A 16,481-nucleotide genomic window follows, 5' to 3' on the forward strand; every position below is an offset into this window, starting at 1 on the left:
CAGAAAAAATTAACTGTATCAAAGGAAAAAAATATTAAGTAAAAACAAAAATAGAGCTTTGAAGCTGATAGGTATTTGTAGATTTTAGGAAAAATGTGTTAAAGATATGGCAGAGTGTGATGGCTTTGTTGCATGTAATTGTTATATAGCAATATCAACTTCTTTGGGGGGAAAAAAAAAAAGAGAAAAAAAAGACTGACGAAAGTATCTCTTAAATTCAGTGCTCCTTCACAGATTTTCAGTTTCTTGTTTCTGTTCAGGCAGCTGTTAACCTGCAGGTCCTGTCAAAAATAAACTTTTGATGAAAATTTAACTAAGAATCACTGCCTTAATATATCTAGTATGGCTTCAAAGACTTCTTATATTTTACCATCTCCTCAATTTATCCATTTTCCAGTCACTATTCTTAGGCTTTGATCTCTAGTTCAGGCTACAGGTTCATTTCACTTCATCAGGTTAACATTTTCTGGACATTAATGACTTCCAGGTATTGCTGACCTGTACTGAGATCACACAGAAAGACAAAATGACCCTTGTTGCTTAGACCTATTTAAACATCAAGCAAAGGTGTTTAATGATGCCTTGTGTTTTTAAACTTCTTGCTAATCCCTTGAGAATTAAAATTATGAGAATTCAAAAGATGTTAGAATATAGCCATTGTATATAAAACGGAAAATAATAAGTTGTCCTTGCAAGTTTTCTTTTTTTGCTTCTGAGAAATCCAGCACACTTTTAGAAGAGCTAAACCTTGCAGTTTGAACAAGAAGCCTCAAAATTCTTTAAGAACAAGCTTTAAGGAGTGAAGTTAGTATTTCTAATAACTGGTTCAATGAGTCTGCTTTACTTCAACCTGTATCTAGAACTGTCATTACAGTATTTCATGTGATTTGTTTCATGATGGTCTTTACTTTGTTCCACTTGTCTTTTCTTTGTACTGTGTTTGATAAGGGAACAAGAATGGGATGATGAGTTTGTCTTAAATAATGTACATTTTGGCCTGAAGAACTGAATCCTTTTTTTTCCTCCTCCCCCATTAACGTGCAGTACTTTTGACTAAAAGTCTGAAGAGGACAGTTTAGTCGTTGTTAGAAAATGGGGCCAGTTGTCCAGAATGCAATTTTTCCTATTATTTGGTATTATATAATCCTATTGGAAATATGTTAACAGCTTTTCATTGGGATAGGGTTTTACAAAACTAAGTTTTGCTGCCAGCACTTTTTTCCTTTCTCTTCTAAAGGTAAGAAAAGCAAAAGAATTATGAAAATGCTGGGATCAGAACGAGGTGTCGTGGAAGAATGGCTGTCAGAATTCAAGGTGAGCTGAGAAGATGAATTATAGCTATACCATTGGCTTTATGTCACAGAACCTTTTTTACTATACAATAATTAGCATTTTAAATATCTATTACTTGGTCTTTCAACTTCTTATAATGCATGAAGCGTACAAAGGTCTATGTAAATGAGTCAGCTGGTACATAATATACAATGCATAGTTCTAATAGTAGTTTGTTTTTGTTGTTTATTGTTGTAGGGCACAACACTGCTATAGCAATGTGTTTTTTTTAAAGCATATCTTTCTGTGTGGATCAGCCTGGTAGAATTTCACTAACAGCTGGATAACCTGCCCAAATTTCTAATTGAGCAACTTTTTTGTTTCTAAAAAAATCAGTAGAAAGTTTTGAGTTTAAAAAAAAATTAAAGAAAAATCTTCGGCTGTTTTTTTTCTTGAGGTCTGCATAAAATGAATTGTCATGAAGATTCTGAAATCTTTTTAAGCTATTTTGCATGTTGATAATTACGCTGAGTGAAATATAGGTTAATGCATAAACAAGAAGATAATTTTGTGGCTGGTATAAAATTGTTATTTAAATTAAGAATTAGTGATTCCTCACATCATTGATGATACACAGTAAGTCATTTACATGCTGTTGTTTGAAGTTTGTTGAGGAGCCAATGGTGCAAAATCCACGGATGTGGTGTCTTGGTTGGACTCAAGGCTGCCTGTGCTCATTCTAGGTTATCGGCACTTCTTAAATAATTCAGTTTGATTTGATAAAGACTTTGAAAAGTGCCTGTTTAATACATAGTATCAAGAAAGAGAGTCCTCATATCAAGCTGGAGCAAATGATTTTATGAAAGATAAATCTGAAACTGCTTTTGGATTTAGCCCTGAAAGTTGGTATGTGCCTCTAAATGCTATTCATATGGAGAAGAACTGGTACTGAATGAACTAGGTTACAAGTCTCAAAATTTACTGAACTTAAAGAATTTTTCTTGAGGTTGGGATGAGACCGAATACTTTTGTGGAGATCTTTAATACTTGGAAGAATTGATTTATCAGGGTAACACTTTTTTTTTTTAATTTAGGCATTACCTGAAACACAAATTTCCAGCTATGCAGCTACATTGCACAGAAAAAAACCACTGGTACCGGCTCTTTATAAGGTCATTCAAGACCCAAATAATGAGGTAGGATACTTTAAAAGAAAATCTATTGTTGGCATTCTTATATCTTCCACCTATACAATTAAAACTAGAGTAATTGAGAAGTGGAGATGGAGAGGAATATTCTTTGATTCTTTCTGATGTAATCTAACATGGGTATTATCCCTCTTCTTAGTCTCTTGTTTTTTTACAGTCATTTTAATGACTTTTGGGTAAGACACAACCTCATGTGGTCCCAAACATACAGTTTATTCTGTCAGATAGGTTTTACTTGCCACAACTGACTGTTAACCCTTTATTGGCATGAGTTTGTGCCGCCCCCCCCCGGCAACTTTTCACTTGTAACAAAGTAGGCCTTACAGTGAAACGCAATTAAGACCAATATGCTTTTCACCTGGTAGCTTATTGCAGTGGAAGATGGAAAAAGTTTACTAAGTCCTATTAAAAGAACCAGATCTTCTTTTGCTTATAGTAGTATCATGTTTGTGTAATTTGGTTTATACTGCTGTAAACAAGAGCAAAACCAGGGCCCCAAAATATAAATATAGACAATTAAAAAATAGCTTACCCTTTTAAATAATTCATTTTGAAAATTACATTAAACTGAGTTTTCTGTTCCATTGGCTTCTGCTATGAGCATTTCTGGGAAGGTGTGTGAAACATTCTCTGCTATGTAAACTACATTGGATAAAATGCCTCAAAATATTCAAGTTATCATCTGTGATCTCTTGTGTATTTATAAATTAAATGGCAGGTATACACAGCAAGGAAGTTCTTTATTTTCCTAAGCAAGCTCAGCTGCTTTCGGAAGCCGAATGCTTGATTGAGTTTAAAGGAGATTGCATAATCCCATGCAAAAAAAACCCAAAAACTTCATAGCTGTCAGCTTTGTTTCAGTGTTACAAATAGCGACCTTTTTCTTTGTACTGAAGCTACCGTTATTCTCTCTCCAACCTGAAGCCATCATTGCTGCTGCTGTCTTTTAGCATATATGTATTTGTGTGTGTATACTTCTGAAAATGTAAAAGCTTTGCTTGGTTTTGAGAAGAAACAATTTATTTTTTTTATTATGCAAAGAAGTAGATTTGCAAAAAGAGTATTTTCTTAAGGGTATGACAGTATGTTATGTTATTGCACAATGGTGCTTGTCAAATATTACTCTTTGGAACTCCTGTTGCTCTTTGGGCCTGGTTCTGATATCAACTATAAGATAAACAATCTCGGACTCAAAGATGATTAACTTCAGGTTCTGCTTGTTAAGGCAGTATGTATTTCCTTGTTGTATTTCTTCCAAACTTATTTGTGTGTGAGGAGTATAACCGTAGTAAATTCATTACTTTGTATAATTCAGTGGTAGTGTTTGGCTCTAAGTGAGGGGCTTTTTACATACACTTTACCAGCCTTGTTTGTTAAAAGGATAACTGATTGCTTACAAAGGTAAAGCTTATGTGTTAGACCATTATAAGAATGTACTTGCTGGATTCTTAAACTTGATGGGCAAGTAATTTTTTAGTACAGCTTAGTAATAAAGTTTATCTATTTTTAACACTCTCTGAAAGGGACAAACTGTTTAGGGCAAACATGAATTTTTCTAGAATCATGTAATTCTATCTTGATAAAACTGGGATTATAAATTTAACGTGGGACCAGCATGGTTAGGAACCAAAACAACCAACCAAGGTGTTTCCCTTTTTTGACAGCTGTCTGCCAGTTCGAGAGCTATCTAATGAAGGCAAGCATAGTGTCAAGTTAAATACGGTGGTTACTGTTTACTCTTTAGGAAATTCCCTGACTTTTTTTTTATATGGAGATGATAATGACTGGAACAGAAAGTTAAATAAAGAGTAGAGAGTGATCTTGCTGATAAACAGCTTATTTAACTGAATAACGTATTGATTTTTGTGTAATATTTGAATTCTAAAATAAAGTGGTTTTACAGTACTAGGGTTTTTTTAGATAGATTTATAATTTTTGGAATTGGTTTATGGTTGTGGACATAAATGATGTATGAGTTTTAAGTTAATACAGTACTGAAATGCAAACATTGAGTATTCATGTGGGGCTATTTAGGTTTAACTTGGAAAGCTAAGCCTTGAACTTTGCAGTGCCAAGCACTTCCCAGACCCAGTACTCTTCAAATAATAACTAATTTCACCCATAGTGTTATAGTTAAGCCTAAAATGAGCACATTGTTTTCTACCACGACTGAATTATTCAAAAAGGCAAGCATTTTCAGTCTGTCATGCATTTTATAATACATTATGTTTAACTTCCAGGTATGGTTCTTAAGATTTGTCAACCTTGTAAAATAAGCCAAACTAAAGCTATTCAGTCAGCTTCCTTAAAACATGACTAGTCTGCATCTCTGTGAGGTGTGAAAATGAAGCCTGCAAATTATATCATTGTCACTTACTGTAATAAGCCAGTAAAAATTTTGTTTGTAATAGTTTGTTATGCTAATAGAAAAGCTTTTAATATAAGTTTTTAGAGATATGGTTAGAAGAGACTTTTTACTTTGTATTTCTTGATGACTGCTGTGCTACTCAGTTTCCTTTGACTTTGGTCTGAAAGATCTTTGGACTTAAAGTGTGTGCCAGTTCATGCATATACCTGCTAATGATGACAAAAGCTCCATTTCCTCTGTTTATCCAGTGTCTTCTCAATATTTGTATTCAGAGAATTAATTGGAAGAGGCTGGTTCTCTGAAAAGCCAGATAACTAAGATGCAAGGAAAACATTTTTCTTTCTTACAGTGTCAAGTTTTGTGTTTCCAGGTGGGAGAAGATAATTTTATACTTTGATAGGAAAAACTTGGCTGTTCATGCCTTTAAAAATATTTGTGTTACAGCATCTTTGTGATGGCAGCTTTTTCCTGTGGACTTAAAGCTCTGAACACACCAAAAGCGCTATAAGATTTGCTACAAACAACTTTTAGGTTTTCACCTAAGTAATTTGCAGTTGTTAAACCTTTTGCACAACTAATATGACAACTACCAGAAATGAGCAGTATTTACATTCTTGCAGCACCACTAACTGCATATTGCTTGTATCTTTTCTAGGGAGCATGGTTTCACTTAAAAGACTAATTTAGCAGAATTCTAATTTGAAATAAAGTAGAATAAACTCAGTAACTGGTCTGGTTAAGTCTTATCTGACTTTAGCTAAGTAAGTTAGTCTTTTCCACTGTTTTTAATGGGACTTGGATTAGACTGGCTAATTTCAAATAGGAAACAGCTTTGAGCTGCTGTCATCTCTAATCTAATAAAAGTACTATTTATAGCTATGCTGCTGTATATATCCGGTTTCTGATAATATTTGTTCAGCTTTTCTTGCACCTGTTATCTCCTTGCAGATGTGCTTATACTTATTGTTTCCAGAGATTTCCTCTTTTTCTTCTTTATGCTGGCTTCTTGCTCATATTTTATTTTAAAGAAAACCTACACACTTATTCAGTGATCTCTGAATTATTTATTAACAACTTGTCTTTCTTTGAACATCTGAAGTGTGCTAGGCCTTTCATAAAACAAGGATACAGTTCTGTCTCTGAGGGTTTGAACATTTACTGTAACAGATGGCTTTAATACTTGGTGTCACTTTTAACTACTAAGTAAATATTAATTAAGAAAGAATATACTTTTTAATGTTTTGAGTATAAAGTGCAATATATGTATAAATACTGGAATAAATATATAAAAAAAGAAAATATAGAAAAATAGAGAAAGCATTGTTTTATTAAAATGATTGCAATAGAAGCTTTATGGGCTTCTAATTTCATTTAGATACCAAAACAAAAATTATATGTTGAGGTATTTTACATATGTGGCTGGTAAAAAAAAAAAATAAATCTATGTGCTCCAAATTACTGGACTTCTCCTCTCATTCTGTATCAATGTTGTCAGTGTCGGCTTTCTTCCCTCACTTTCTTGTGTAGTTTGCTTGTGTTGTAAAAACATGCTTTTAGCTGAGAGTAACTAGGCTGTCAATCAGTAGCCTTGTTACACAAGGTACTTATACCAGAGCCTTGTATAAGAAGCAATTTGTTTGATAGCAAAGTTTTATTTTACATAGATGTCATGTTATGGCTTATGTAACCAGTGGTTTAAAAATTGTATGCTTCACTGACTAGAATACTGCGTGTTAGAAATGAAACTAATATATTCACCCTTTCTCAGGTGATACTCTCTTAAGTCAGCTATCTTGATAAAAAATTCTGTCAGATTTATGTTTCATGTTTGTAATATACTAGAGTAAAATATCTAAGTCTAAATATGTGTATGTGAAGTTGTAGGGCCATACAGATTTATGGCGTTGCACATTTATCAGTCATTCAAGCTAATCACTCATGGAAGTGTCTCTCCCTCTGCTGATAGTAAGGGACTTCTTCAAAGTTTTTTTAAGAGGATGGGTGGTTCACAACAAGCCACAGAAGTACTTCTTAGTACAGCATGGCAAAAGAGCGACAGTGAATTCTGCAGGCAATTCTGAGTAGTAAGATTTTGATTAATAGACAAATTAATGAAAGAAGAATGCATGAAATTCTATGAAACAGTGATAATGTTCTGAGAGTCTTAAGCTGCGTATCCCAGGGAGTGAAAGTATATATTGGAAGAGGAGTCATACATGCCTTCTCTGATCCTCTGCTCTGCGCCGGGTGTTTCCTATTCGTGCCTTTTTGTCTCATCAGTACAGCTGCTATTGTGTTGGTCAAATGTAAGGTTTTTATTGCTCTAAAAAAAATACGTATAATGTAATGTTTGGTATTATTGTATATGTATATGAGAGCTGTATAAACCATGTACTGTTAGAAAGAAGACTTATTTGAGATTGTGGCCTCTGATTTCTGACTCTGTAGCTTTTCTGTGTTGAATTTAGATGCTTTTGGTTACATGGATGCCTCAGTCTTTTTGGATGTTGAATCCCATGAGTATTTTCCTTAATTCAGGTTATCCCATTGCTTAGGATGTAATACTAGATACTGGTCATAGACCTTATCAAAATTCCTCTCTGGATTTTTTTTTTTTTTGTAGTTTTTGACTTTGGTATTAAAAACTTGATTAGTCATGGGAGGGGGGCAGACAGTTTGACATGGTTCTTTTTTTTTTTTCCCCCTGTTCATTAACAGTTCTGTGGATGCATCTTAACTATTGGTTTGGCATTGTAGACTCTTAATTGTGTTTATCACAATGACTTGGTAAAGGCCCTTTTTGCTTCTTGTACTGAAACCCGAAGGGTGGCTCAAGATGGCAAAATCAGTTTGTATTGTAATGAACTAACGCATGCTTATTGGGTTTGAGACTAAAAAGCTGTAGGTAAGAAATTAATTCATATTTCTGTTAATAGACTTGTCATTAGAATCTAGTCTTTAACCTTTGTACTTCTATAAACCTTACAACTTCATAATTAAAGTTTTATGGTACGCATAGTTCAAGCCACGTGTGTGTCACATGCCTTAAATTAGTACCCCTATACAAAATAAATCTCATACTAACAGACCTAGAGAATAATGTTCTCAAAGCACAAGACGGTAGTGGCTGTAGTAAGGCCACATTTCCCAATAGTGCATACCATGCCCCTCAGGTCTGTCCTTACAGATCTCTTTAATAGGAACTTGGATATAATTTTGGTTTACTCACTTACTTGCCATCAAGAAATGTCATCTTTACTGTCTGCAGTGGCTATATGATATAGCTGCTGTATTTGCTGTTTCATTCTCCCTTATTAGAGAAGCCTAACAGTAATTAATTAGCCTTTTTGCTTTTCCACAGCTCCTGGAGCCTGTTTGCCACCAGCTCTTTGAACTTTATCGTAGTTCTGAAGTTCGTCTCAAGAGATTCACACTGCAATTTTTGCCAGAGTTGATTTGGGTATATTTGCGTCTGACTGCCAGCAGGGACAGGCAGAGTAATGGTTGCATTGAAGCACTGCTGCTGGGCATTTACAACTTGGTAAGTGAGATGAGTGGGAATGGCTGAGGAAAGCTTTGATCTGAGGTTTTGCGTCACTGACCACTAGGAAAGTAAGCTATTGGAACAACATATTTAAAATTATAATATGCTTACATGAAAGCATGTCTAATCTGGAGAAAAAATATAATGTGATGAAGGTTTAGTAAGAATGTTTGCAAAACTATTTTTATTGTGATCTTTTGGAGACAAACATTTTAACTAAAAAGAATAATCTCATGGGCTTTCTTGAACTGTTATGTATTTGTGTTTGTAAGGAAATTAAGTGGCCCTTTTTAATGCAGAAAAATACAACTTTCTATGGAGACAATTGTCAGGCCAATATGCTTGGTCAGTCTTAATGTGTCACTTCCCCTTGCTCCCCTGGTTACTCTGAATATGTCTTTTTAAGGGTAATTTGAAGCTGAAACCACTTGGCATGCTAGTGCTAAGTTACATACATGTGTATGTTTGAGGTAGGTAGTTGTCTTGAGTGGAACTGTGATTTTTAAGAATAAGTAAAAGTAGCTGTAGATGATTAAGTTTGGGTGCTGGATGTAAAAGTAGTTTTTTGAATCCTTACCTTGGAAATGTTCGCTGTTGTAATGCTATGAGGTGGTTTGATGAATTTAGCAATATTGCCAAGATAGGCATTCTCTAATGGGAATTTCTGTGTTACAGGACTTTAAAACATATTATACTGAAACATTGCCCTTTTGTCTACTGTCATAATAAAGTCCTCCTTTAAATGGTGTATTATGTTTCTGCACATGATGAGGTACAGAACAGTCAAATTGTGATTCTTACAAAAAAAAAAAATCCATATTATGTGTCTGTAGGTCAGCTCTAACAACTGGAAAATACAGTTGTTTTAGATTTATTCTGATAGGAAAAAAACCTGCTTGCTGATTTTTGGTACTCTTTGCTGGGTTGAAGTAGCATGTTTATCTTTGTCAACCATTTTCTCATAAAGGTCCTTTTGCAGTTCCTTTGAAAGTCATGTTGGTGATTCATATTTTTTAAGGACAGTAATTTTTTTCATTCTCTCCAGAATCAGGAAGAAAGAGGCCTCAAAATGGACAGTGGCTCCCACTGTTGTTTTTTTTCCTTTTGTTAAGTTGTTTATATTTTTCTGTATATATAGTGAGACTGAAGGAGTGAACTTATTTCCTCAATACTTGGAAAGTGAAAGACAAGGATAAATCTTTTGCATTCTGATAAACTGTATCAACTGCCCTCCCATTGTGATCCTTAAAGCCTAATACAAGCACTGTGCTACCTTGGACTAAGGTAGCACATAAACTGGAATGGCTAGAGCTCATTGTTTGGAAGTTTGCTGTACAAAGTGAAAACACAGGATTTTAGACACTTTTTGGTGTAGTGGTAGGTAAAACTCCTAGTATATTTGCTTTAAAAACTGCTGGGTTTGCTTATGTAGTAGCCTAGCAACTATAAAATCTGACCAGTTTGGAAACCTTTTGTCAGAAATACATAGAATGTTTTCTCAGAATGTCTGAAGAAACTTTGCCAGTCCCCTTGATTTCACCTTTTATCTGTGGTGCATTGGTTATGAAGTACTGCCTGTGGTCAGCAAATGACTCATCAGCCTTCATGTGTCTGTATCTTTTGGGCTTAAAGTTTAGCCTTGCTCCACTATGCAATTCTGTTATAAATAGATGTTATAATGTAAAGGTGGGCTAGAAAGGCTTTTTGTTCTTTTCTTATTCCAAGTCCTATTTCCTTACTTCTGTTTGGGTTTTGGTTTTGTTTTTTAATGCAGGAAATTGCTGACAAAGACGGAAACAACAAAGTTTTATCTTTCACCATCCCTTCATTATCTAAACCCTCAATATATCATGAGGTAAGAGAGCTGCTGTGGTAAATTAGAAGTGGATATATTAGAGGAATGAAAAATGGATCCGTTTGATGCAACAGACCATTTTAGATGCATCTTGTTGCAGTAAGTTTTCCATGTCAGTAGCTTGCAATTAGTGTAGCAGAATTCAATAACAGTAGAAGAGAAGGAATGTAAATGACAGTGCTCATTTTAAACAGAGGTTAGTTGTGTTGTAGTTGCAACTGGGTTTTTTTGCCTCTTACCTGTTAGTTTAAAAGTAGTCTTCCTTCTTCTAACTCCTTTAATACAGTTTGAACTTGGAATCGTATTTTTCTTTCTCTACTGTTACTGTACAAAAGGTCTGTGCAACTAGGATAAAATACTATAAATAAATATGTAAGAATCAAAGTTGAAAATTGCTCTTGCCTGATCTGTTGCTTGTAAGTGTGGAAACTTTATAATAATGAAATTAGGTAATGTTCATAGATTTACTGTATTCTGGAACAGTATTCCTTTTTACAGATCTCAAGATGAGTGGTTTTTTTTTGTCTTGGGTGGTTAGGAGTTTTAATGCTTTTGGGGACCTTTTCCTTATGGCTTGATTTCTCCCCTTCCTTCCTTCCTCCTCCTGCCACCTAATTCTAGCCCTCTAGTATTGGATCCATGGCTTTAACTGAAGGAGCTCTATGTCAGCATGATCTCATCAGGGTCGTTTACAGTGATCTTCATCCTCAAAGAGAAACCTTCACAGCGCAGAACCGGTAGGTGGATGTGTTCTGACCTTAGAGGTGCTTCACTAGGCACACAAAAAGTCCTTAACCATTAACATCAAATATATTATGCATTCACTCCTTTTTCAACATTAAGTGCTTGGAAATAAATCTAGAGAACAGTCTTGGTAATCTTGAGATACAGTATTTTTGTTATTTGTTCCAACTTTGTATGTTTTTCTACTAGTTAATTTAGAAGAGAGTAACTTCTCTGTCATTTCTGTGTCCGTCAGGAATATCTTTAGGTTTATGTCTGTCAACATAAATTTTCCTGGGAGTGTAAGAAAATTCAGCCTTGGCTCTAAGGCTGTGACTACTTTTTCCATGGGAAAAGGGGAATGGAGCTGCGTGGACAGACAGAACCAGGGATGAGAGAAATTGCTCTGCTCTTCTAGTGACTGCCAGCTTTACCTGTGTCTAAAGCCAGCTCTGGGAAAACTGATAAAATAATTTTGAATGCATTGCGGACTTGTCTAATTCTATAACTTTTACCAAAGATTATGCCATATGCCATTTCCTCCGTACTTCCTGCATATGCTAATAGTTTTCAGTAATAATTTTAAGTGTTTAATACTGAATCTTTAATGGACTATTTCAGGTTAGTGAGTTACAATGAAAGAGGATTTCAGGATTTGTGTGTTTACTTCTGACACGTTTTCCTGCAGCATATTTTGTGGGACAGTGTTGGTGAATTTTGGTGTTAAATTCTGATGAAATATGAAGAATTTAAACATGCAAAGTATTGCTCTTGTCTCTTTTCAGGTTTGAGGTGCTGAGCTTTCTTATGTTGTGCTATAATTCTGCTATTGTCTATATGCCTGCCTCTTCTTACCAAGCACTTTGTAGGATGGGCTCCAGGTGAGACACTTGCCTTTGAAATAATCTTGCAGGGTGCATCTAGACTTCTAAATATTCATCCAGCAAAAAGAGAAAGAATTACATGTTGTGTTTAATAACTTAAAATATGTAACTCTGGGTTAGTGCTGCAACATAATTCGAAATTTGAAGCTGTGCTAGCATGCAGATAAAATGCATGGATTATCTTACTACTGCATGGGCTTTTGTTCTAGATATGTAACTTTCTGTTATTTGGAAAGAAAAAAAAAGGCAATTTGGGGGGAAAATGATTTGAAGCTACTCTGATTTGCATTTTTTGGATTTACATATATTTCAGACATTTTTCAGTACGGTCAGCTTAAAAATCCAGTGAGGAATACCACCAGTTTCCTCTACTTCCAAATAATAATGTCTTGCTTCTGAGGGTGGTTTATATGAAGTGCTTGCACAGTGTTTTGAGTTTTAGTGGTTTGTTTGGATTTTTCTTTGTTTGGGGTTTTTTTTCCTTCCTTTAATTTTTTAACCTGATGATAACATCCCACTTTCTGGAGAATTCAGTCCTGTGATTTCTCAAACTCTTATACATGCCCTTTCTATAACCTTCTGCTTGAATAGTCTCAGAAGCATCTGTTTGGCAAAGATCCCTGCTTTTTGTTCTGAAAAATCTCAAGTATAACTGATATTCCAATAGGCCTTGTTTTACTAGCATTTTCATCTAAAATGAGATAAATTCTCTCTCCTGCTACATCCAAGCAGAGAAATCTCTTTAAATGTGTTTTGATTTAGCTTGTTTGCTTCAGCACAAGACTGCTATGAAAGAAAAGCATTACACACAATTCAGTTATGTAGGAAAGAAGGATCAGACTAGCTTCCAATAAGTAACACATACATGCAGTTAAGTTGCATGTTTGCTTTCCCATGATTTCTGATGGGAATGGGTTAATTCTTGGTATGCTTCCATCATCTTCACTTGAGTTGTGGCTGTGCAAAATTTGCCAAATATGTTGAATTTTCCTACATTTTGAAATTAGATCTGTTCTTTGGGTAGAGGAGAGAGACTATTTTATAGGCTAGGGATTTATTTTTGTTGTTTTTGAAACAGTGCAGCAGTTATTATGTATTAGTGGCTGTGTTGCTTCCATGATGAAGATTCAGATATTAAAATTATGAATAAATAGTTCTGTTTTTTACGGAGACTCAATGCTACGCAGTATGGGAAGCCAGGCCCTTTTTCAAGGGTCAGAAGTCCTTTGTTAGAAGGCAGTTGAGAGCAATTCTCAAGAATACAGTATCTGTGTTATCCAACTTTAGGTAAAAGGTGATTGCATGCTGTCATCCATGTCGGATGGGAAACAACATATTTCTCTTCTATGACACTGAAATGTTTCCTTTAAAGAAAGTTGAATTCACTTACTGAATTTTGGCAGAACTCTTCTGCTTGGTGGCTGACATCTTGCCACCCTCATTCTTTAGAAGCTGGTTATGATTTGAAGAAAACAGAGTTAAGGGCTACAGGGGAATAACACTGGATTATCAGCAAGGCACATTTAAAGGTAGTTATAAAACTGCTTTAATGGTTTGGAGAGCAACATAAGGATGTTCTAAGTTGTGTACTTACATTTTAAAAAATAAAATTTGAAAATTAACTAGAATCTCTGTGATGTAAAGACATGTCATCTTTGTGGGGTTGAAATTTTTTTTTACAATGGTGTGTTTTTTCAGGCTGTGTGTGAGTGGATTCCCACGGCAGCACGAGAAACACTGGAAAGAACACTGTGGTAGAGTGGTGTTAGACCCTGACTTCATGGTGCAGCTGCTCACAGGTGTCTATTACGCCATGTAAGTGGATGGCTTTTTTGTATAAAGAGAAGTGTCTGGTTTTACATGAATTAAAATATAAATGCTGATTGGTTTATGATTTTAAAAAGTAGTTAAACTCATTAACACAAGTTTATAACTTGGTTAGTGTATTTCCTGTTACTTGCTTGCTCAGACAACTGATAATTTGAAAATATGTCAGGGTTGAATTAGGTGATAAAAGGCCAGCAGTAGATGCTAAAGAAAGTTAGGCTTCTGGCTTCATCTTTTCTTGAGTTTCCACTGCCACCAGAATACCTTCTCTTCACAAGTATAATGAGCTTAGATGCCAAGATAACCTGATGAAATACAGATCTCTTGAATGTCATTAGCTTCTGAGGTAGCAAAAATCCATTTATGATGGAAATTCAGTTCTGCTAGTAGTGTTAACCTTTACATTTTGACCCCATTTTTTTATTCTTTAAGTTTTTCATAATTATGGTATCAACTTTGTCCTTCTTGGAGGTGACAGGAAGGAGCTTTTTTGTTATACCAACTAGATTAATTAAAAAATGCTTTGTCTATACCTTTAAAATAAGTGAAGAGGCTGGGATCTATATACCGTTGATGAACTTTCTACATAAGCAAAGAAGTGAAGGGCTGGATTTGGGCAGAAAAAAGACAAGTTTGAGTTTGTAAGATGTGAAAGATAAATATATTTTTTTATTTTTTAGATATAATGGTCAGTGGGATCTCGGCCAGGAGGTATTAGAGGACATAATTTACAGAGCACAGCTTGAACTCTACTCACAGCCTTTGCTGGTAAGAAACAATCCATTGCAATTTGTGGACTTGGTTAAAAGAAGTATGGGTATATTTCTGAAATGGACTGGTAAAGCATTTGTGGCCATTTACTGCACTCCCAAATGCAAGTGGTTGTTAACAGCTGGTGTTTTCAACATAGCTATTTATACTATGCTTTTTCCGGTTCAGTATTAAGCTAGGGTGTTGGGATCTCCTAGGATTCATTGATGCTAAAAGCTAGGATTTTCTAATATATTACAGTTGGATCAAAGCGTTTATGCTGGTTTGGCATAAGCTATTGATGAGTGATTCAAAGAAGATTAACTGAATGGTTATATGTCATAAAGACATTGGTTGCAAAAAAGGTGTTTTCTTTGCCTCTGGACCTTCATTAGGGCTTAGACTATGCTATGTGTTTTACCTGATAACACAGTAAAAAAAGCAACAGCAGGACAGAGCTGAAAGTGAAAAGGAGCTTCATCTCCACAATCAGTGTCAGATTTTGATTGATCAAAGTCACACAGGTCTTAATCTTTACTTTCTTTTGAGGAGCAGCAATAGAAAGGAGTTCTTCTGACTGGGTTTCTTAATTTTTTTTTCAGTTTCCACTATACTTGCTGTTCTGATCATAAGAAGAGAGAAACTAGATGGGGAAAATAGTGAAACTGGGCTGAATGCAGGTGGATGTGATTGGGGAGGATGAGGAGGTTGACAGAAAGGAGAGAGGAGTGGAGGGATTTTATTTTTTGTCAGCTGTAGGAACGAGGATCAAAATAAGAGGGAAAATTAAGCAAAATAAAGTAGGCTGTTGTCTCAGTTTCTGCATCAGAATTTCTAGAAGCCTTTAGTGCTCCTGATGCTCCTCTGAACTAACAGCAGTAAAATTTCATTGCTTTTTACATAACTGAGAAAGGAGTGGATTGGGAAAAATCTTTTTAAGTGGCAGTCTGAGATCCTGCTCTTCTGCAATAAATTAGATAAAATTATTCTCTTGATGAATTAATATTGGCTGTAAAATTATTCTACAGGCTTTCTGACACTGCTGCATTTTCAATGCTTGGTATCCATTGAATTATTATGATAGTTGATTCCTTTTGGAGATGACTCATCACTCCATCAGATTGAAAGTATTAAATTAGATATTGGACCTGCTGAATTGTGCCACCCTATCAAACTGCTACATTTAAAAGTTGTATAGGAGGATATGGAATTTAATTCAACTGATGATATGACAATTTTCAGTCCTCATTTTTCATTTTTAATCAGTTTGTCCTTAGAGGTTACTTCTACTTGTAAGAATCTTCTAGAATGTCTTTGTTTTTTTCCAAAGCTACTGTTGCCTCTCCATTCCATTTATTGTCTGGTGTTGGTGACATCATGACATCACCAATTTTTCCCTCTTCCCCAGCTGTCAGGTTTTTCATGTATATGTGTTCAGGAGCACCTGTAGGGTCTTCTTCTTAATATTGTGATCGTTTCCTTCATTCCTGTCTTCTTGTACTGCAATTTTTAAAAGGAGCTTTAAGAAATTGTCACTTTTATTAAAAAAAAATGACCTGCATGTCCTTGTCCTCATGCTATATATTCAAGCACTTTGACTTTTTCAACGGTTGGGGTCTTTTCACCTCATTGCATTCTCCAGGAGGTGTGTATGATTTAGCAGCATTGTAACATGTATTTTAAACTTAAAACTTACTGGCACCAAAAAAAATACTGTCTGTGCAGCATCTTGAATAAATTTCAAGTTCAGCCTCTGCCTAGGATTCCTAAAAGCAGCAAATTCTTTGAAGTCCTTTTAATATTCAGGCAAACCCACGCATTAGGATTATTTTTAGATATCTGTGCTCAAGCTATTTGTATAATTATGGGCATACCATCAGTCATCATTACAATGAGAAACATCACAGTCCCTGTGTTTGGGTATGTATCTTGGAGAAATATTTTTGACTATATAGTAGATCCATGCTTTTATTTAAATATGCCTATATTTAAATATATTATTATAAATTATTTAAATATGTCTGGAGGGATCTGGACAGGCTGGACCGTT

General features: G+C 35.0%; 1 protein-coding gene across 1 annotated transcript; it reads left to right on the plus strand.

Moving 5' to 3' along the window:
• Positions 1-1,251: 1,251 nt before the first annotated feature.
• On the plus strand, positions 1,252-14,519 carry LOC104458729 (protein FAM126B-like; the record flags this gene model as incomplete). The annotated part of the gene is made up of 8 exons (XM_010074894.1): positions 1,252-1,314; positions 2,367-2,468; positions 8,210-8,389; positions 10,167-10,247; positions 10,869-10,984; positions 11,756-11,851; positions 13,553-13,669; positions 14,362-14,519. Coding segments are annotated over exons 1-8 (907 nt in total), but the record flags the coding sequence as incomplete, so codon positions are not given.
• Positions 14,520-16,481: the final 1,962 nt, after the last annotated feature.

Source organism: Pterocles gutturalis, unplaced genomic scaffold, assembly GCF_000699245.1.
Source record: "Pterocles gutturalis isolate BGI_N339 unplaced genomic scaffold, ASM69924v1 Scaffold50527, whole genome shotgun sequence".
NCBI lineage: Eukaryota > Metazoa > Chordata > Aves > Pterocliformes > Pteroclidae > Pterocles > Pterocles gutturalis.